The sequence below is a fragment of the Halichoerus grypus genome, chromosome 1 (genome assembly GCF_964656455.1).
Source record: "Halichoerus grypus chromosome 1, mHalGry1.hap1.1, whole genome shotgun sequence".
Lineage (NCBI taxonomy): Eukaryota > Metazoa > Chordata > Mammalia > Carnivora > Phocidae > Halichoerus > Halichoerus grypus.
Window position 1 is genome coordinate 106547454 of NC_135712.1, and position 23055 is coordinate 106570508.

General features: G+C 37.4%; 1 protein-coding gene across 3 annotated transcripts in view; it reads right to left on the reverse strand.

Moving 5' to 3' along the window:
* Nucleotides 1-23055, reverse strand: part of MME (membrane metalloendopeptidase) — a 100066-nt gene that overhangs the window by 40599 nt on the left and 36412 nt on the right. For all 3 annotated transcript variants that reach the window (XM_036120600.2, XM_036120602.2, XM_036120601.2), the window contains exons 8-16: nucleotides 22537-22602; nucleotides 11878-12012; nucleotides 9623-9724; nucleotides 7883-8019; nucleotides 7680-7773; nucleotides 6391-6519; nucleotides 5532-5630; nucleotides 3070-3150; nucleotides 1674-1777 (exon numbers count right to left, since the gene is read on the reverse strand). In XM_036120600.2, coding sequence (XP_035976493.1) covers nucleotides 1674-1777; nucleotides 3070-3150; nucleotides 5532-5630; nucleotides 6391-6519; nucleotides 7680-7773; nucleotides 7883-8019; nucleotides 9623-9724; nucleotides 11878-12012; nucleotides 22537-22602 — 947 coding nt within the window. The remainder of the gene's footprint in view (nucleotides 1-1673; nucleotides 1778-3069; nucleotides 3151-5531; nucleotides 5631-6390; nucleotides 6520-7679; nucleotides 7774-7882; nucleotides 8020-9622; nucleotides 9725-11877; nucleotides 12013-22536; nucleotides 22603-23055) is intronic.

Consider the following 23055-nt stretch of genomic DNA (forward strand, 5'->3'; position numbering starts at 1 on the left):
ATTGTTTTTGGTGACTTTTTGTGGGTTTCTAGAAATAGGTTTTCACAACTGATTATAACACAAACCATATGCACCCATTCTTCTTCCTTCTTTGCTAGCTAGGGCACAACATTCTCCAGCCTTTGCAGCCCTGTTTCTAGCACCAGACAATACAACATTTGCTGCAGTATAAACCCTGAGGTGAGCAAAAGAAATCAGTCTCTCTTTCAGGGTACCTGACGGATTCAAATGTTCTGTAGGGATTAAAATGTATTGGCATTGTCATTTAGGAATTTTGTCCAACCTGTACTTGGTTTAACTGGGAACAGAACAGCCTGCCATCAAACAGTCCACTATCACTTTGTACCTTTCCTGACACAACATTTCCGTTCTGGTGGTAGGGTTTATTATATCATATCTTTCTTACCCTCTGATCTTGTAATGTAATATAATATAACCAAGGTCCACCTTCGATTCTCCTAGTTCCCAGTAACACCTGGACTTAGTCAGTGTTCTAGAATAGTAGTTTAATAAATGAATAAATGAAAGAATAAATGAGCACATGAGTGCATTGGTTTCAAGCACCTCACTGGCATTATTTTGTCTGTTACCATGCAAATCAAGGTAGTATGTTTATTTTTCATTTGCTCATTCATTCATTCATTCATTCGGTTTTAACTGAAAAATCTTCTATGTGTTCAGCACTGTGCTGAACAGTCAAAAGGAAGGATAGCCCCTGTTCTCCAGGAGTTAAGAGCCTAGCAAGAAAAAGTCAACATAAGCAGCTTTAGGGATCTAAGTGCACAAACACACGTTGATAAATATATTAGCCACACCCATTTAGTTGAAAACTCAAGACTAAACTAATGTTAATGTTAATATGAAGTACGAATGCCACTAATAAGCAGAGATGAAGAGCATTTGAAGGCGACTCCCATGATCTATTTGGCTGCCACAAGGTTGATGGTGTTACAAGGAGCAGTCTAGGAAGGGGATGGGGCTGTGGAATGACTGGCCCATGGAAAACAGGTGGGGCTGGGGGTGCAAGACCATTCTCAGTATTGCAGGTGCGGCCTCACAGAAGGCTTGCAGGAGCTCTGGGTTACTTAGGCTAAGGTGTTTTTTTTTTTAAGATTTTATTTATTTGACACACAGAGAGAGATCGACAGCCAGAGAGGGAACACAAGCAGGGGGAGTGGGAGAGGGAGAAACAGGCTTCCCGCCGAGCAGGGAGCCTGACGCAGGGCTCGACCCCAGGACCCAGGGATCATGACCTGAGCAGAAGGCAGATGCTTAATGACTGAGCCACCCAGGCACCCCAGGCTAGGGTGTTCTTGAGAAACTTGTCCACAAACAGATAACAGTCTCACAGAAGGCTTGAAAGAGCTCTGGGTTACCTAGGCTAAGGGGTTCTTGAGAAACTTGTCCACAGAGTAGAGGAAATAGGCAGTAAATGAGAGGAAACCAAAGAAATGGGGGTAGCCTGAGGACACCTTAATAAAAAAATTTTTAATTTTCTTAAATCTTTGACCCATCTCTACTATGATAGTCTTAGATGCTCTTGGAGGTACTCACTCCATTGACAGACATTGTACTTTTTTAACATTATTTTAAATCGACTTCTTTTTCTTAACCCAACTATGAGGGACAAAGCCCCTTTTCTGAATGAACATATAAGAAACGAATATACATACTCATCCTTGTCCACCTTTTCTCGGAGCTTCTTTAGCTGTTTCTTTTGGCTGAACTTCAAGTTTTTAATTATGTTCTCAAAGTATTCATCTTCCCTGTAGTTCAACTATATTACATAAAAGATTTTGGGAAAATTAGGCAAAATTTTTGCTAAAAGCATAGGGGATATGTTCTTAAATTGTATCAGTTAATAAAGTTAACAGAGAGCATTAAAACTTACCAAAGAAGGATTTAATTCTCATTAGCCTAGTTCTATACTACATGTCACTGCTGCTTTAACTGAATCACTACTTTAGCCTATTCTTCTGTAACTAATCAAATGAAACCAAGTGTCAGACAAGCTTTCCTATATTGACATTAACCCTTACATGACAGATGAGACAAGAGTCCATTCTTAATTTAGCACTTACTATGTACCGGGCACTGTTCTCAGCACTTTATATATTACATGTTTTTAATCCTTATAATATAATATAATCTTATGAAGATGGGCTGTTACCACCATTTTAAAGCTGAAGAAACCATGCAGACAATTAAGTCACTTGCCCAAGTTAGTGAGTGGTGAAGCTGGAATTTGAACCTGAGTACTTATCTGTGAGTCTTTGCTCTTAGCCACTGGACTCCTGAGACAAGGGCCCCCGGGACTCACATGCTGCAACCTGTTCACTTACAAGAAATAGTCAAGCTTTTCTACAAATTGGAAGAGAGGAGAGGACACTGTGGTTTGCAAACCCCCACGTGATGCTAGTAATCAATGGATTAGGAATCACTGTCATCCCCAGGTCTGGGCAAGGATCACCTTATTGTCACCAGGGTTTCAAAGTAGTTGCGGGGACCACAAGGTTAGCAACAGGACCCTCAGCTGGGTCTGAAATCAATAGCATAGTGACTTGAATCGATTCTGTTCCCTTTTCATTGTTACATTACCAGAGGGGAATAAAATCGCTTCTGGTTTTCAAACAGTAGGTTTTTGTTTTGTTTTATTTTTTAAATACAGAGGCATGACCTGGTTTTTATCCAGTGGAGGAATAATTGGAAAGTGGAGGAAAACTGAAGACTTGACTTTTCAGGCCTGTACAAGGTGAGATAAGGAGCCTGAGGGCCGCCTGTTGCTCATCACTCTGATGTCTACCCCTTGATGCACTTTAAAGGACACCAGATTCTCCCACTACTGTTCAATGGACTATATGGAAACCAAAATAACAAAACCCAAATATGAACCAGGCCGATGAAACAAAAGGCTAAAACTAAAACATAGTTTTGGCTTCAGTGTAAAAGGCTTTATATAACGAGATCTTTGGCTTTAGGCTACTTCACATAATTTCTGGCACCCCACAGCTAGAAATGACATTACCACCAGTCCCAGGTATCATTAGCACAGTCTTCATAGAGACTTACCTCGAGGTATTCATTATTCAGTTTATTATCATTTGAAATAATGTCATCAGGATAGCCAATTCTTTCTTTAATGGCTAAGGCCTAGGAAAATTAAAACATTGAATGTAAGGGCAATTACATAACTTCCAAATGCAAACATTATAATTTGCCATGACTAGCAATTGAATAACTTGATCCATATTGCTTACAAAAATAGTATTTGACAACACTTAAATAGAGATCTTTGAAATGGCTTCTCCCTAGGGTTCAAAATAAACAAAAAACAGCTCTGAAATTTTGCTTCTAATACCCTATTCTCATAGGCTCCAGCTTTCCCAAGAAAATCAAAATAAAAACTGACAAGTCATCGTTCCACATGTATTGTACTTCTATGAACTTTTTCCTCTGAAAGGCTTTTTTCTTCAATTTTATAGGAGGGGTAATATTTAGAGCTTCCATTCTAGCAGCTTATAATTATCTTTCCACTTCACTGAGTTGGCTGAGAAAACAGATATGGGCTTCTAGGTTTAGTGCTAATATTCTTTCTGAATATTGAGTCCTGGAGTTTGTATGTTCTCTTTTGGTCCCCAAAGCCAACGTACCTACCTGCCCACAGTTAAATGAGTGGCATTATTTAAAAAAGTAGAGAACAGGATTTTCCTTGCTATACCAGCTCATATCGACCGCTTGCTTACTATCATTTCTAATTTTTATTTTTATTATTTTAGAATTGTTTACTTTTATTATTTCATTATTACTACTTGTTTCCTATTATGATCTCTATTTCTATTTTTTTTATTTCTCTCATTTTTCTCAAAGATATTTGACTTTTGATTCTATCATATTACATTGTTCTTAAATAATTTAATTATGTTACAAATCTGTTTCATAAGCACAGGATTTCCGCAGCGGATCAGACAGGATATGTGTCAATAAGCCAGTTTGGCCCAAGTCTGTTTTCTTGTAGATTTCCACACCATTGCCCATTACAATCAGCCTCCTCTTGAAGGTTTTTTATTTTCTAGAAGACACTTCCCCAAAGAGTGTCCTAAGAGGCACAGACTCTATAGAAATGGGTCTACATAAAAAGGATTTATTGTCCAATACTTTGGGTAAATACTGTGACAGAAACATTAAGCAGGCTTCTTTACTGCAGTCTAAAATGTAATGAGTATTAGATATGGTGCCTTAAGTTCATACCCTAGGAGCATGTAACCTAGGGTAAGGTGGGAGCAGGGAAGGCTTCCTACAGGAACCAGTTTCCTAAATTCTTTGAGCAAGGGACCCTTTTTTCATGGAACTACTTATGGGTCCATTGGCTTGTGATACCACCTTGGGAAATGATGATCAAGCACAATCCAGTTGGCTACATCAAATAGAACCATGTCACAGATAGATAGAAAAACATGAAAGGAATAAATCCAGCCTGAACTTCTGAGGACCTAGTCAGTGATGGAAAGATAGGTATATTGTAGTGCCTAAATTCTAGACCTAACCTAGCCACAGCTTTGGGATAGCTGAAAAAGATAGTCCTTTCACATGCTTTAATCCTGGAAAAGAACTAGACTACCACTTGGTTTTTGTATTATAATAGGTTCATAAAATCTTTCTGTTTCAGTTTGAAGAATGGTCTGTTCTTGCCACCTCAACTACAGTGGAATTATCAGATTGTATGTGAATACTACTCCCAAAGCATATACAATTTCCACTGGACATGTTCCTTCTAGTTTTATATAGTTATCAAGACAAATGATCATAGTGAGTTTAAACCTAAGATCTCCTTAGACATCTGACACCTTTGTTCTTAGGCAAGATATTAGAAGTTCCAATAACAGGTGCACAGTGGGGGTAGGTAGGAATAGTTATAAAAAGGCTCCCTCAACATCTCTTTAACCGTAAATCACCATGTAATACTTAAGTAATACATCACCTTACCTTTGCTTGACAGAAATTTAGTATTTTTCTCCCTGGGTCATATAAAAATTTAAATAAGGCATGTTTTAAAAATTGAGCTGGAAATCTGCGGTAAAAATTGAAAGGATATTTTTAGGCTTTGGCAGAGTCCCTTTGGGTATGTTTTATAAAAAGAGGAAAAATATGAACCACTGATAGTATCTTTCAGATCTTTATTGTTCATATAGGATTTTCTTCTTATTTTCTGAAGAGTCCTTTAAAAAAAAAAAAAGGAAAATCGGGGATCTTTCAAAATTTTGAATTGAACATGGAGAGTAGGAGTTTTTATTATCTCTTTGTAAAGAGATAATAAGAGGTGAAAATCGTAGAAACAAATCTTTATCCATGAAAACTGTTCCTGGAAACATGACATCTTAAAGGAGATTGCTTTCATTTTATGCAATCCCTGAATTTTTTTCTGAACTTCTTTTAAAAGTTGATCTTTTCTTGTAAAGAAATTGTTTAATAGTTAGCTCTGCTTTTATTTATTTATTTATTTATTTATTTATTTATTTATTTATTTATTTTACCTTCTCCTCAGCTTTCTTTTTCGTTTCAGCATCCATCCAAGTGAGGTCATCTAAAGTCTGAATAAACACCTCACGGATTTGAGTAATCAAATCCTCAACCTAAAACCAAAGGAACAGAAGACAAATTTAGGAGATGAATTAATTTTTGGTAACACAGATTTTAAAAAATAGGGCTATAAGCTGTCTTTATAGGACTCAATAATATGTTAATACATGCAAATTTATAGATAAACTGTGACATAAACAAATGGATATATGTGGATAATTATATTTTTAAAGGAATTTTGCTACCACCAACACTAATGATTAAATAGGTCTTATATATGCGTTAATTAAAAAATCATCTTTAGAATGTAATAGTTTCCATGATTATAAAAGAATTCACATGAAATAGTAACTGTCATCACTGTTAGTAGTTCAATTAAGAAGTAGTATTTTAATAGTTTCTTTAACTTTAAGTTCCACTGTCTTCATTTCAATAACAATGAAAAATGGAGTACATTTTTTAAATATTTCAAATAAACTCTGGTTTACTTTCAAAGTTTTTCAGAAAACACTGATTTTTGGTCAAATTGCTAACAGGAGACTTTACAAATGTCTCTATCATCAGAACACATGAGTGGATACTCTGAATACACTGCTTTTGGAAAATGGACAATTGGTTTTGGACTAGACAATCTTAAGATTAGAAACATAACCAGACCCTTGGGGGAAGGAGGGGGAGATTCACTGAGAAATAACAACAAATTATGATTCCGAGATTCTCTGCCAATTAATAAAACTAGCCAAATTATGAACTATTGTAATTGCTAATCGATGCAAACAACTAACTGATACAGTATCGTGCTGAAAACATTACCACATGTTTACTCTCTCCAGCAAATGCTGCTTCCACGTACAGCCTTCCCACAGCATTTTCCATATTTCCATTGACATAGTTTGCACAACGTCTCCATGTTGCTGTTTCTGATGTTGTGCCATAAAGGGCCTATGGGTAAGAGAAAGGAAATGGCATCTGAACACAAGTAGATGGTCACAGCAAAGGAGAACACACATTCCACAGGACTCTGTTCTTTATGTCCCTTAAGTTCTTGCAAATGTTCATTGCTTCTCCTTACAAGGCATGTTGTCCTTGCCCATGACAAAATGTAATCCAATTGGACAGTTTACTTATAAATAGTCCGAAAACAAGGTATATTTTCGGTAGCATGTCCCAGTAGAACTTTAGGCTATTACAGGTGAATATCCTTCTAGACAGCTTCAGAAAACAACAACAACAAAATGCCCCCCCATCCAAAACCAAACAAAAAAATAATAGTTCCAACTGCATAAACATAAACATGAAGTAATGTTCAATATATGTAACCGGGGAGAAATCTGGTATACAAGAAAACACATTCCTGTTTTTTAATGTTTTGGCTGAACTTTCAGTACTTAGAAGAACTGTACGTATATAAATTTAAGCACTAATGAGGGGATTAACTGAAATAAGGGAAATTGAGCAAGATACCATTTTTACATTCTTTAATTTTAAAAATTTGTCTACATTTTCTTTCAAAGGGTAAATGCTAAAAATTTCAATTAAACAGTTATTTCCTTTCCATAACACCAACCAGTACATTTGCCAAAATGTCTCCTTCTTCTATCCCTCCTGCCCTCTCCCCTCACCACAGGACTACTAGGATGATTGTTTAAATAGTGAAGGTACAGCCTAATAAAAGGCCTTATGGTTGTCCCCAGGTAGGTGTGCTCTCAGTGGATTGTCTATATCAATGTAGTCCATCTGTCTGTGTGTCTAGTGTGCTACAAGCACCTGAAAGTCAAGTTAATTGAGATATATACCCTTGCAATTACTTTTAACACAACAAAAAACCAAGCCAGTACTCTTTCACAAGCTGCTCCAATAACCAAATGCATCTCCTTCCAGAGCAATTCAATCATGGCACCAGAGTAGACAATCACAGGATGGCAAAGCCCATGAAAGCTGGCTTTCCTAGGCAACATAGCCTAAATATGGGCGAAATAACCAATACTTGGCATGTTGACTCTTGGCAAAGTTCACCACATTCTAGCACTGTACATGGCAAGCCTTCATAACCATGTATCTCTTTATGCTTTAAGTCTTAAGAAAAGAGATTTTTTCTTCACCTTGCGGAAAGCATTTCTGGACTCCTTGTAGGTTCGGCTGAGGCTGCTTACAAGATCCATTATGAACCGCCAGGACATTAAATTTTGAAGATCTCTGTATAAAAAAACCCACCACCCAGCAACAGAAAAGATGAGGCTGCAAAGCTTCTAAAGTGTGATATTAAATGTAAATTTTGAGGACATAGACACTCTGACATACCTACCTGGCAGAATATTTGGTAAGAATGAGCTTAAGTTTGGTTAAATATTCTGGAGCATAAACAACCACATCTTCCTCATTTGGAATACTAATATTCACAGTTGACATGATTTCATTTGTGAAATTTGACCAGCTGAATGGCTGGAAAAAAGCAGGCAGAAAACATTCAGTAATTTTGGATTTCTCTTCTTGGTTCTAAGACTCAATTATGGTTATGGAGTCAGACATGGTTAGGGTGTCATTTGCATCACTATATAATTATCACGATGGTCAGTGTGACATTTGTTTGGAATTTTTCCTCCATTGTTCCAATCAGTTTTTGAATAAAACTTAGTTCTGTAGCATGATTATTCAGATAGCAGCAGTAAGCCAACCATTTAAGAGCAAAAGCAAAGCTTCTAAGGATAGAAGATATACAGCTAGAAATTTAGCTCAGTGTCATCCATCTTGGTCTAACTCACACACACAAAAAAGAAATCTAGCTTTAAAAATAAAACTTCCTTAGTTTATGCAAAAATTTAAATGGGTATAAAGTGTTTATCTTTTAAAAGTGGATATAACAATCCATTCAAACACCGTAATACACCTCAGTGGAGATCCTGCTATAAATGAAAGCATACTATTGTCATAGGAGAGGTACAGTAATGTTATAGATACAACACGAATGGTCCAAAGAAGCCAAACAACACATTTGAAACTATCAATATTGGGTCTATAGGCGTGCAATTTTTACACTTTGGAGCTGCTAAAAGATGAAATCTTATCTTTTATTCTCTAAAAGGGAATTGTGGTTATTCAACCACCAGTAGATATAAGAAAAAACCCATAGACATGGAGACTATGCAAATCTTGCAGCCGTATTTCAGTGTTTGAGAAGTTTATACATTTGTAAGTATATAAATATACTGATCACTTATTAAGTATTAAGTGCTATATGCTTTTCTTGATTCTCTTTGGTGGTTTGGACCATTCTTTCAAAATGGATTTATGAAGCCCTTATTATATTAAACAGTTCTATGTGACAAATTCCTAACAATAGGTCATGCCTTTACAAAGTCCTTTTTTTTTTTTTAACTGTAATTAGGGCCAAAGAGAATTCTATCACTGAATGTGATAGTTTGTAGATTTTCCTATCTTGCTTCACTTCCCGATCATGTGCATCAACTAATACACAAGGATACACACATAGTCCCCAAAAGAGATTACTGCATCCTAGCTAATGAATTACTACTATTTATAATGGAATTTAGGAGACAAATTTTTCTTATTTCTTGGGTTCTATTTCTCCATCATGGCTCTGAACATCTCGATAGATGGCCTTGATGAGAATATGGCAAGTTCTATAAATAAATTATCCTTTTTAGGAGTTAAAAAGAAATCTAGTGATTTTATTATTTGACTGTCCAAGTCCAGTGGCCATATAATGGTCTCTCAGAAGGATTTTCCATTTTAATGTTTTCCAAACCCTTTGCTACAACAGTTCCTAGTATCATTGCACAGCTGCTTTGAAAGGGGTTTTACCTTTGAAATTCACTTTAACTAAAGCAAATACAGTGATTTCACATAGGTCTGTGTTTTTTTTTCCAGTCTTATCATGAAGTCAAATGGTTGGTGTCATCTAAATTCATTTTGAAGTTCAATTTATTTCAATAAATAAGTAATCACTGAATTTTAACAAACTGTATTTCATTGTTATAATTTTAGAAACGGCACAATAACAGAGAACACGAAACTTGCTACTTACCTTCCCATCGATATCTAGTGAAAAGTTATTTTGGATCTGGGCTAATGTCATTTTGTTGTAAAGAAGCATGGGGTCATTTCGATCTTCAGGTTTAGTTGTAGCCTATGGATTTAATTTTTGATCATTATTTTAGAACTAAGAATACTTCAGAAAAACATAACTCTCTATGAGGGGAAAAGAAATATGGAATAGGCACAATATAATTTAAGTTCTGTTTTGTATACTTGTTTATGGTTAAAATAAATTCATATCAAAAAGAAAATTCAGGAGATTTTAAGTATATTCAGTAACAATCATCAAGATTTGGCTACTGTGTCAAGTATAAGATTCTTCAAAAATCTTCTTATGCTTTGACAACCGCTGAACCCCCTAGGCAGTGTCCACAGTCCTCTTTTCTTCTAAGGGTCATGGTCAGCTCAGTTGTTCTGTGATTGTTTTATATGATAACTTTCTCAAATACAGTCATCTGCAATGTATCTCTCAAATACTCTCTCCCACTTCCTCATTGCCACCATTCAGTATCCCAGTTAAAATCCAGACAAGAAAAAAAAAGAGCCACAATGACTTCTGCAAGAATTTAAAGCAAGAGAAAAAATTCCTAGTAAACAGCACAGTTATCTGAGGAGAGTGCTAGCACCTTCTACTTTTGTGCTGTCCTCCTATCCTGCCTAACCAGTTCAGAATGCTCTATACTCAACAGCATCCAGTTTTATTTATTTATTTATTCATTTATTTTTCACAGAATCAAAAAAGAAATGCAGTAACAACTCCCCAACTAGTGGCTGAAATAGGAAAAAGCAAGAGAGATGAAAGGTGGAAGTTTAACATGGGAATTATTTCTCAGAGACAATGGCTCCAGTTTCCCCTTTAGGTCACTTATTTATTCACTATTTAAAAAATCATTTATTGAACATCTGAACGGGATAATAAGCTGCACAGGTGATTCAAAGAAGACTAAGACCTTACCCCAACCTGAGTCTAAGAGAGGAGAAAAAACATAGACACAAATCATTTTGAGGTAAGATATGATTATCAGAGAGCTAAGGCTGATCAAAGGAGAACATGGTCTGGGAAGGTGCAATGGCAGAAACCCAAGGCAATACACTGTTCTCCTCTAACAATTCCGTTTTCAGCACAGAACCACATGTAACCCATCCAACTGCCATTCATCCAGCTGCAGCTCCAAGCAAACTCTGGTTCTGATTGGAGATTTTGGGTGTCACATAGCTCCAGGAAACCTAAAATTGCCCTCAAAGATCTTTAGTCTTCAAGATTCTGATGGCGGTGGCAAGCACCTGGGGATTCAGGAGCACAGACTGTTGTTTACAACGTCAGGGAGAGCCCTGTAGATTCTAGACTGAAACTGACAATGGGTTTAATCAGTAACCTTGATGCTGCTTAGACAGAGTTCACTCCTTGAGACTGCAGACTCTGTCAGAGGAATGTCAGACAAGAAAGTGCCAATTCAGACTCCAAGCGTTCATCTGAAACCAGAGGAAACTCAGGAAAACATCCTATGACTTTGCTGTTCCTGTCAGATCCTCTGAGCCAGGCTGACAGTCGGAACTCGGTCACACTGAGCCGTCACGTGGCAATGTTCAGGGACTAATATTAAGCAGAGGGATAGTCAATCTCTGTGATCACCTTAAACTTTAAAATAAAACAAAGTAAAACTACACACATCAAAACTAAAACAACTTTGCTCCATAGTTAGCAATCACATGTGCCCTGAGTCTCAAGGACATCTCAACAACTGTTTGACTGCAAATAGTTAGGCTTTTGGTATAATCCACTTATAATTGGTAATTAAGTGTATCTGGCTTAATATTTGTCAAACTTAGTTATGTCTCCTTGATGTCAGGAACCCAGTTTACTACAAAATTCTACAGTTTCAAAGGTCTTCTTAAAGTCAATGATTCATTACTGAGCTAGGCATTTTTACCAGTTGTTTAAAAAGTTGCACCTTTTACCTTTATAATATGATAGAGGAGAAAGAAAGAAAAGAGTGATACACTGGGGCGCTTGGGTGGCTCAGTGAGTTGAGCATCTGCCTTCGGCTCAGGCCATGATCCCAGGGTCCTAGGATCCAGCCCCACGGGGTTCCTGGCTCAGCGGGGAGTCTGCTTCTCCCTCAGCCTCACCCCGCCTCCAGCTTGTGCACTCTCTCACTCACTCTCTCTCAAGTAAAAAATACATTCTTAAAAAAAAAAAAGAGTGATAACATTATTCAATGAATTAGAGAAAATGTGTTTTACATTGGCAATTTCTTTTTCCAATTCCATAACTCTCTTCATTTCCAAAGAAAGCTGGTTTTCATCGATGGGCAGTCCTTTCTCCTTACGAATCAACCTGGCCACAGAAATCATAAAATCCACATATGCTGTACAAGCCTGGAAGAAATAAATAGCAATGAATTGCTGGAGAACATTCTAAATATTTATCATGGTAATTTAACTTAAAATTTATTTATTAATTTTTGGTAACACATAAAGCACAATAAAATAGAAGGCTTTTTCTAAATCCTGAAAGAAATGCCCTGCACAAATTCTTAGAAAGTCATCAGGTGTTTGAACTAGAGCAGAACAAAAAAGTATCACTTTGAAAGTACTAAGTAATTTATAACCATTTGGTTTGGGAGTTCTGTAATTTTCCATTTTTAATCATTATTTTATTTTATTTTATTTTTTTAAAGATTTTATTTATTTATTTGAGAGAGAGAATGAGAGAGAGAGAGAGAGCATGAGAGGGGGAGGGTCAGAGGGAGAAGCAGACTCCCTGCCGAGCAGGGAGCCCGATGCGGGACTCGATCCTGGGACTCCAGGATCATGACCTGAGCCGAAGGCAGTCGCTTAACCAACTGAGCCACCCAGGCGCCCCCATTTTTAATCATTATTTTAAATTGCCTTGCTAAGAATACAGTTGCAAAAACACTTGATAAGCAATAACCTAGTATTTTTTCTTAAATAATAATAAATTCCTTTCCCGAATTCCATTTCTCAAGTTTTCTCTGTTTATATATATCTTATATATCTTTTTAAACTGTTCATGAAGAGATGGCCACAGACTCACATAACATCATCAGGACATCTTTACATCTCTTCTGGCCAAGCAGTTGTTTTTTGTTTGTTTGTGTTTGGGGTTGTTGTGGAATTTTTTGTTTTGTTTTGTTTTATTTTTTGTTTTTTTCTGTAAATGAGAGTGTGTTCTCATGAGGTCCACAAGCCTGGGGGTTTTAGTTAATTCTATAGCTGGCTCACGTTAATACGTTAATGTAAAATTTCTAGATTTGGATATTGGCTCTTTTCTAAGGACCTAAATTCTTTCCGTTTTATCTTCACATGCATTTTAACTTTGTGAGGTAAGCCATAAACTGGTTACATTATCAACCTTTTACAGAATATATAAGTGCCTTATTCAAATTCAGAGTGGCATCAACAGCAGGAAATTGAATACCACTTCCGTAAATCTCAACCATTGCTATTCAGCCATTATTATCCATCAGCAATTAAAATAAATTATGGTCTCACCTTGTTAAAATTTACTCAAAATTCAAGTTCCCAGCACCAGCTTAATGACAGACAGACAACCATGATTGGGGAAGTCATGCCACACAAGGGTGGGATTAATGGGCATTTCTATGCTTCTAATACTCATTCCCAGGGCAAATACGAAGGAAGGTTATATAGTGCTTAACACTTTGTAATTTCAAGAGGGTTTTATACCCCCTACTCATTCATTATCAGTGAAAGGGGCACACTTATATTCACTGTGAGTATGAAAGGTACATCTGAATTTACAGCAACTCATCAAGAGGATCAAACATAAAACTTACAGGGAAATAAATATTTTATCAAGCAAGATGTATAGGTATTATCAATTTGAAAATCAAGAGGACAGCTTAAGGTAAGGTTTAGATACTGGCATTCCATGACCTTCAGTAAATGCTAAGTAAACTGTTCCCCAGGGAGAGGGTTTCCCTTTTTACAGATACCCTGTAATGCTGGGGTATCTAGCAAACATCTCCATACATGGATCTGCTACTCAGTTGAACAAACTATTTTCAGCTGTGGGCCTGTATTAAAACCTAATCACTAAGGTAACAGGGATAAAAGGATGTTTGTATGTGTATTTTCACCAAGTCCACTCTTTTCCTATTAAAAGGCGATCAGAATTCTTGTTTCACTTGGAAGTAAACAAATATGTCTGAATTCATATCTCACAGGACCAACTATTCCAAACTATAAGCATGCAGTGTTTTGAATTAACTATATTTCAAATAATATGAATTCATCTGCATTCAGCAGTGAATTACTACTATGAAGGGAATGGTAATTTGAATTTTCCAATATCAGCCTGCTGAGATTTTTGTTTTTTTATTCTGTGGGACGCTTTTTTTGTTAATGAGGTAAGAAAGCAATAACAAGAATGCTCTCCTGCACTTCCTTGACTCTGCAAACTGGTTCTACTCCAGTATCTTTATCTTTACAGATACATTTAAAGACTATAGAGCTTGGCAAAAGGCAAGCACAAGAACTTTGGATGGTGCTTCTAGTCTGCCAAGCAGGTGAAGTTTCCCAGAAAACTGGAAGCATAGGATATCAGCAGCGTCTGGGATGCTGGACTCTTTAATACAGCTACATGGAATACGTTACTTCCTCTAATGAGCTCCATTACCTGGCAACTATTCCAATGTGACTGATTAAAACATGTGTCTTAGTATCTTGATTATCTTTCTTGGCTTCCAAATTTATCTAGTAGCTGTCAGAACCCAGGCTTACTCCTGCTGTTAAATCCTTTTTACAAGATATGATTCTCTACCCTAAGGTTTTAATTTTCTTCCTTAAGATATTTTGTAGATATGTAATATGCCAAATGATAGTAATTGTCATGATTTGGGGAGAAAGTAATCAACATATATTTTAGCATTTAAATAGTAGGTTGGCTAGGGGGGCACCTGGGTGGCTCAGTTGTTAAGCATCTGCCTTCGGCTCAGGTCACGGTCCCAGGGTCCTGGGATCGAGTCCCACATGGGGCTCCCTGCTCCGCAGGAAGCCTGCTTCTCCCTCTACCACTCCCCCCCCTTGTGTTCCTGCTCTCACTATGTCTCTCTCTGTCCAATAAATAAATAAAATCTTTAAAATAAATAAATAAATAAATAAATAAATAAATAAATAAATAGTAGGTTGGCTAGGATATTTTTAAAATTGAAATTCAATTTTTCTATTTTGTCACTGAGAGAGCAATTAGTTACCAGGACAAGGTCAGAGCCAACTATCTTGACAATCATTAGGTAGTTTTTGTTGAAGCCTTCATATGGCGAATCCTTTATGTGAAAAAGAATCCACCTAAATACCTACATAGCCCTTCTTTTAAAAATAAGACATTGTAAATCCCAACTCCTGTAATAGCAGGTTCAAAGATGATCATTGGTTTTACATGGTTTTATGGTAAAATCCATAATAGCAGTTTTGTGAGTTTTTAAATTACACGCTATCAACGAGATGATATTTACTAACACCCAAGACTGTGAATTGTCACTCTAAGTAGAACAATCTTCATTTTGCAGGACCAAGCAATGGTATTTATAAATTGGCTCTGTTCAGAAATTGGGCTTCTCCTGCTTAGAAAAAAGCTGGTATTTGTTGGTTGCCAAAGAGAAAGACAGCAATGACATTTGACTATTGTCCTTTAAACTTTAGTATCTTTGTCTATGAATAACAGCAAGACCCAAGGATGAACAGATAGCTTTCCAGTTAGATTGGCTGATATTTGGGTACTTTGGTATGACAACCACCTAAGGATCAAGAGTTTCATTTCCAAAGATTCTGTTCTGGGACACCCAGCTCTTACCAATTTTCTGCCTTCCCTTTCTAGGGAAGGCATATGGAGCATGAAGTGACTGAAAAGTCACAGAACTGTGCTCTTCTTAGCTACTGATGCCCGGGGATTTTTAATAATGTTACACAGAAAGTTTCCTGAAGGAACACACAGGGGACATCAAGCAGGAAAGATAGGTTTCCCATCAAAAAGATCCTCCTCCCCCCCCGCAGTTTAAACATCATTGTCAGGGAGCATGCAGCTGCCAGCACACGGAGACTTTCTTCCCCAAAAGGGACGGCAGTTATCAGAATCACACAGCCATTCCTGAGCACCAGAATACAGAAAGAGCCCCTGATCTGAGCAGGAGAAACACAGGAACAAGAGGATCCACTGTGGACCAGCATGGGGACTCTTTGGAGCTTTCATCAGATTATTAATGAGGAGAACCTTATTGTGTAACTTCTAAGGTTTATTGCACATTTTGGGGAAGATGCATGTAGTTCCTTTTATAAGCCAGATTCAATCCATCTCAAAAAATTCTCTTGTCAATGTCACACAGCCAAAACGAGTCTTGTCATATTCACTAGGTCTCAAGTTTAAAAGCTCCTTTATGTCTCAGCTTCCTGTGGCAATGATGAAGTAGTGGGCATTCTCTGAGGAGGAGTGCCCTGACTCAGAGATGCTGGGAATCAGGAATTATTGTCTTCCCTCACTCAAATCTGGGATAGAAATCCTTTCCATGCACTCGTGTAACATCTCATCTCTACTGTTGTTCCAGGTAGCTATTGCAGAAAAATGAAATCACTCCAAAACTCAGTGACTTAAAACAAAAATACTTTTTTCTAAACACAATCATTATGAAAAATTAATGGTTATGAACTTATAATTTAATAAATTATATTAAAATATAAAAAAATAAAAGCTCCTTTATGTTTTGTTAAATACAGATACCTGGGCTGGCTAAAACCTCTTATTAGTCACCTGGTGCCCAGAGGGGACAAAATGAGGTCAGCAGGTTCCCTTGTAGGATCTGTGCTATCAAGTCAGCCAAGGAGCAGCCAGAGTGATCTTTTTAAAAACCAAATCAAATTACATCGAAATTATCCACCCACCGCTATCCCTAGTCACTCACCTTATATCGTATCACCTTGTTTCGTTTCCTTTGTAACACTACTGTCTGCATTCATCTTATTTCCTTAAATTACTTACTTGTTTCTTTGTTTTCTATCTCCTCCCATCAGAACATGAGTTCCAGGTGAACAAGGACTTTTTTTCTGTCTTGTTTCCTCAGTATCCCTACTGCCTAGAAAACTATCTGTCACATAGTAGAAGCTCAATAAATACCTACTGATTAAAAAAATGAAGTTAAATTTTAAGTATGTTAAGAAGTAAGTTTCCCTCACTTCCTGTGACATCAGATTCTCAGCCCAAGTCTGGAACAGTTTCTCTCAGCTTGTATTTTGGATAAGTGGGCAAACAAAATCCTCTCTAGGTTTAACTCAGTTCCAGCTTGCACCTGTTCATCTAAAGGACTGCAAAGCTCAGCCTGTGCTCCTTCCTTCTTTCCTGCTCTGTATTTTCTCTTATTCAGACACGCAGACTCTGGATCATCTCTTTCTGGCTTCCAACCATCCTGGCCATGTTCCAAGTCCTCTATCCTTAACCCTCAAACACCTCCATTTTTTATAAACCCCCAGTTTTTCTAAGAGGATTCAATTTCTTCCTGACTCTGAACTCCTTCTTCCCTGCCATGCCTCATAACGCTATCTCCTATAGTTCTCATTTCCCATTCCTGCCCCACCTCCTTGGGTTCTCATCCACCAGACCCAGTGGTTCCCTCACTTTTCTTTTAGCCCTGAAATGCTCTGTTCAAATAATTATCTTGTTGGTGTACAAGCAAGTAACATAAATCATGATGGATTGTCTTGGAGTATGTAGACGTGAAGGTGTGGCTCCACAGAGCCCTGCCATTGACACACAGAGGTCTTAAGTTTGGAAACTGATACTCTGGCTGATTCTACCCTCTCAGACAAACACAGAGCATATACATATCTGTAACCCGGTTACGCTCAAATATTTAGGGTTGCTAACCTACAGATTTCTTTACAAAAGAGGACAAGGTAAGAATTAATCTAGATTATCTAAAGAGAGAAAGAAAGGGAAGCTTTGAAAACAATTCCAATTTATCTCCAAATACAGAGTTCAGAGACTCTTCTGAAAGTAAGTGATTCCTTAAGAAAATTCAGGCTGTCATTTCTTTCAGTGAATCAATCAATATACAAGAGCTTCCTCACATAAGGCTGGGTGCATTGAAAAATTCCATGGATGGGATGATTATTTTTTATGGGTAGTGTGTATCTTTCATATTGTTTTCCTTGCATGAAATTTATACCCTTGGAAGGGATCGAATTGTTTTAAATCTCACTACCTCTGTCCTTTGACGTAGTAGTGTGTCATTCAAGTTAATCAGAGTAGGTTTCTATTGTCTACAATTAATGTTCTTAACTGACACCTGGATCTTTTAATCTGTGAGTTTAAGCAAGTCATTTTACTTCTTTGGGTCTCTGTTTCCTCATTTGTAAGATAAGGGTTTGGACCAAATCCTCTAATGTCCCATTTAGCTCTTTAAGTCTGTGCATGAGTAACCCTAATTATTAAGAAAATATAGGATCCTGGGGTGCCTGGTGGTGCAGTTGGTTAAGCATCTGACTCTTGGTTTCGGCTCAGGTCATGATCTCGGGGGTCATGAGATCAAGCTCTGTGTCAGGCTCTGTGCTCAGTGCAGTGTCTGCTTGAGTTTCTCTCTCCCTCTGTTCCTCCCCACTGCTTTCTCTTTCTTTCTCTCGCAAATAAATAAATAAATCTAAAAAAAAAAAAAAAAAGAAAACATACAATCCTGTCATGTAAAAAAATATAAGAATATATATCTCTGGTTTCTACTGCCCTAGAGCATGTTCCCTCTTTAAGTGAGAGGAAAAGTACAGAAAATGAAAAGGAAAAGAAGTGTTTAAGTTTAGAACAATAACCAGAGAAATACAATATGCATTTTTCAAAATATAACATTTAAAACTGCCAGAATAAAAGCACATAATAAGTTTGAAAGGCAGGAAGTTCTTTTAACAAGAGAAAAATAGGTTTTGTCTTTGAGGAAGAAGGTGAGAAATAGTTCTTGGAAAAAAAATGCATCATCTATTTTCATTACTTAGTTGTCTAACAGCACAAGGCATTTTACTGTTTTGAATGCCACATAATTATCACAACACAAAAATTCCATTTGGAGGGTATCAAAAGCAAAAAAAAAAAAAAAAAACCTAACAAAAAAACCAAAAAAACAAAACCCACGCTTCCATGAAGCAGAATGGGTTTAGGAAGTCAAGGAGGACCTGGGGAAATGGGCTTAGGTAATGATTTGATCAAGATCTATGATTAGGGTCCTTTTGATCAGAGGGGGTGTGACCCTCCCTCATCCCCAGCCCCTGAAGCATATCTGCAGAACCAGACTCCACAGTAGAGTTTGAAAATCATTGGCTAGTGTGACAGGCAAAGAAGCCAGGCTTCTCTAGTCAAAGATGGAACACCTTTCTTGGTAAAAAGTTGGTGACCTCATGTTAATCCTCAAAACTTCTCTTGGTTATTTCCAATAAAATAATGTGGAGTGCAAAAGTATGGGACCCACTGAATGTGTGCATACATCTCAGGCAAACTGAATGTAGCAGAGAAAGAACTGGAGATTAAAAAGAGGAAAAGGGAGGCACAGTTTGTGAGATGTGTGTAAGATGCTTAGGAAATACAGCCTGTCAGCTACTGAGGTTCTAGATCTCACACTTGCCCCAACATCAAGATGAGGAACTAGGAAGGACCTCGAAGGACTGGGTGCTTCTACCTTCCCTTTTCTTTCCTCTCTTCTCTGCCATCTTCCCCTTCAACTGTTCATCCACTGATTTATCCCCTGATTCATTTAGTATTCATTTGATAATTCATAAGGGTCAGAATCTGACCTGGATACTGGAAATAAAGCAAAGAATCAATGAGACATGCCACTGTTCTCACTAATTTTACAGTTTCCTGGGGGGCCAGGGAATGACCTTAAATAAAAATGTATCCAGAAACCCATGTAATATGGGAACATAAAGGTATCTTCATCTAGTTAAAAGTTCCAGGGAAGGCCGTCATGAGGAAGTACAATTTAAATGTCAATTTAAAAGGTGAGGAGAAAGGAAGGGAGCTGGGCAGGTGGCAGGTGTGTATGGAATGTTCCAGACAAAGGGAAGAGCATATATAAAAGCCTATAAGAGAGAAAAATCAATGCAGACCAGTCATACACAGATAAATGATATTAAGACTTCTTCCAGCTTTATGACTTTCCCACTAGCTGTCATTTCGTTAGCTTATCCTTTTCACCATTTTTTTTCATGAAGCAATACAACGCTGAGGAAAAAGTATTTAAGGGGGTTAACTTTTTTCAGAGATAGCAAGGTAGTGGGAAAACTAGAACTAACTTTTACCTGATAGCTGGCTAGGGATGCAGAAGAGAAACTAAGTGAGGGAATACAGGTGGAAGTGCCCATCATCGAAGGGCACCTAACTTGAACCGATGATTTCCAAGCTGTAAATGCCAGTGCTGCTGGGTTTTCTCTATCACTTGCTCATTTAAAAAACCCTACTAGTATAAATTAATATTCTTATGAAGTTGGAATGATGTAACGGAAGGAGCGATGGACAGGGACAAAAGTTCTAGCTCTGGTTCTACTATTGCTTTTCTGAGTGTTCTAGGGCAAACCTCAGAGCCTCAGATTTCTCTCCCATGAACTTTATAAATATATTACTCATTCCAGATTTGATCACCAATGTGTCGTTTGACTATAAATATAGCATTTCCCAGACCAGGAGATGCAAACTGTGGCAGGACTGCTGAATGCCTTTAGTGTCCAAGATCCCCTTCTTCCTTTTAGTAACAGAACTTTCCTCCCCGTCAACCAAATTTTAAAGAGGCACATACGTGACCACCGAGCTGAAGGCTACATTTTCCAGCCTCCTCAATACTTAGTTGTAGCCACATGACAACGTGCTAAGCAATGGAATACATGCAACTTCTGCATCACTTACATAGAGAGAAATCTCTTCTTTTTCCTGTGGCATGAAATGTGAACAGAGCATTGGTGAACCAAACCTGCCCAAACAGACTAATAACAAACATGAGAAGAGGTTGATGTTCGAGCAATAAGGTGGTCAAGGAAGCTTTCTTCCTCACCTGGACTGCCTGCCTCCTTCTGTACTATCATGGGAGATAGAAATAAGCTTCTCTCTGGTTGGAGCTTCACTATTTTTAGGTCTTTCTGTTACCGTAGCTTCACCAGGATCCAACTAACTTACAAACTCAGGGGCATACAGGGACCAGGAAGTCAATATAAATTAATAGTCATCTAAATAAGGACTGCTCAAACCTAGAGAACAAATGCCCAGTGGAAAGAAGCAAACAGCTCTGTCCATCCGCCGCCACATGGGAATGCAGGCCTAGGGTTTCCAATCCTACTAATTTGTCAAGAAATCTGGATTCTCAAGTAAAATCTTACAAGTTTTTAAAATATTGGCAACTAAAAACTTGGAAAATAAAATGTTTTCTTAACATTTGGTGGCAAAAAAATAAAAAAATAATAAATAAATAAAAATAAAAATAAAAATATTGGCAACTAATCCCAAATTTAAAAACAGGACAAAACTGCAGGTTAAACAAAAATGCTTCTATACAGACTTAAGCCTATGACGGCCAGTGTGTGACCTGTTGCAGATGATGAGATAGCACTGAATATAAAATGCACAAATACACCCTCATCTTAACACACCTTTTTTGGGGGGAAAAATGTATACACTGACTGCCAGGTCAACCTTGATATCAGAGATGTTAAAGTACAAAAAAACCAGATATTTTTAGTATTGGAAAAATCTGATGTTTTTAGGGCACAATCTTAAATATGAAAAACAACCCAGTTGATGATGATGACAATGTAATATAATGAGTCAAAAATTCCTCAATCACCCTCAGCTCTGCAATAGGAAGTAGCTCGAAAAGCCCATAATAGCTGCAACCCACACAGTAACTAGATTATCATGAACTCAAATACCCCACCTCCATTTGACTGTCTGTGCTACTGATTGTCGCCTTTTATAATACATCTTTTTCTTCATTTCAATGTTGGGTAGCCACTCAAAAAGATACTGTACAGTGAATTTAGTCCATGTCATTTAAACTTAATAATAAGGCAAAATAAATTTTGGCATAAACATATTTAGCTAATCATTTTCGCTAAGTGTAAGTTCAGCCATAACCAGTACATTGTAACTCATCAGGATCATCAAATGTAAACTTAACTTACTTCTGAGTTACAAAATAATGACGAGGAAAACATTTATAGAACTAACGTCTTTCACGAGTATCTGATAATCCATCCCATGGCTGAGTTTATCTTCTGTTGTTTTTTTTACATCAATAAGCCTAGGCACATGGACATAGTGTGAGCGCAGTAAGGCTCTGAGACAATACGAAACACCCCAGGCTGTCCAGCAGTTTTCTGTGGTGTAGGATGCCCCTTGGCTCACTGACCAGTGTTAGAGTCAGGAGGTGGCTGCAAAGGTTTGTCTGAACCTGAAGCTCCTACCTAGGTAGTTCCCTAAGTGTCACATCCAAAAGCTCTGAAAGGGTCCGCAGAGTAGGATGTGTCTTACCACAGACCACTCCCCGATCCTCACGGGCACCACCCTAGACCATGATTCGTCTGTTCAGTTTTTAAATGACTCAATTTAGAGAGGAAATGAAACACTTAAAATTCACTTTTCAAAATGGGTCATCTGACTTCAATAGTAAGAATCGAGACACAAATCAGGACTTCCAAGTTTTCTTATTTCTCAGGAGACTTTCATTCATTCTGCTGAAAATATTCATTCAGTCAAAGGAAGCTCACTATTATGTATAATATTAAGTATCTGTTCTGAGTGAAGAACACAGAGGGTTAAGTTTAAATCTGGCCTTAAGTCTTTTTCATTATTTATAAGTTTACACCAATTGTTCCCGTAGTTTTGTGTTTTTGTTAGTTTACCTCTTCATATATTCCAGTGCATTCATAATAGTCTCTGGAAGGGAGGCCAAGTCGAGGCTGGTCAATCTATAAAAAATATACAAGGAAGAAAATAAACCGTTCAGTTGATGTGGGACAGTTGGACAACATATAAGCATGTTTATCTATGTATGAACAAGATCCTAGTGTTCTTGCTGTTTATAAGGGTGACAATCAGACAATGAGTGAATACAAATTAGGCAATGGTTTCCACACCACTTGGAAGTGTTACACTGATGGGTAGTTAGGCAATCTGGAAGATTATGCTGCAGGTATTTGAGGAAAACCAAAGAAAACTTGAATGAAAATACACTGGGAAGGATTTTTTAATGCAAAATGGAAGGGGCAGGTGGACAAAAACATGTTAGAATCTAGGACTTGGAAGTTTCTAAATTATACATTTACAGGACATTTGGCTTCCTGAGATCCTAATATGCTCTCCTGGGGGACATTCTCTTCTACTCTCACCCTTAACTGGGATGGAAAAAAACAAAAATTGGA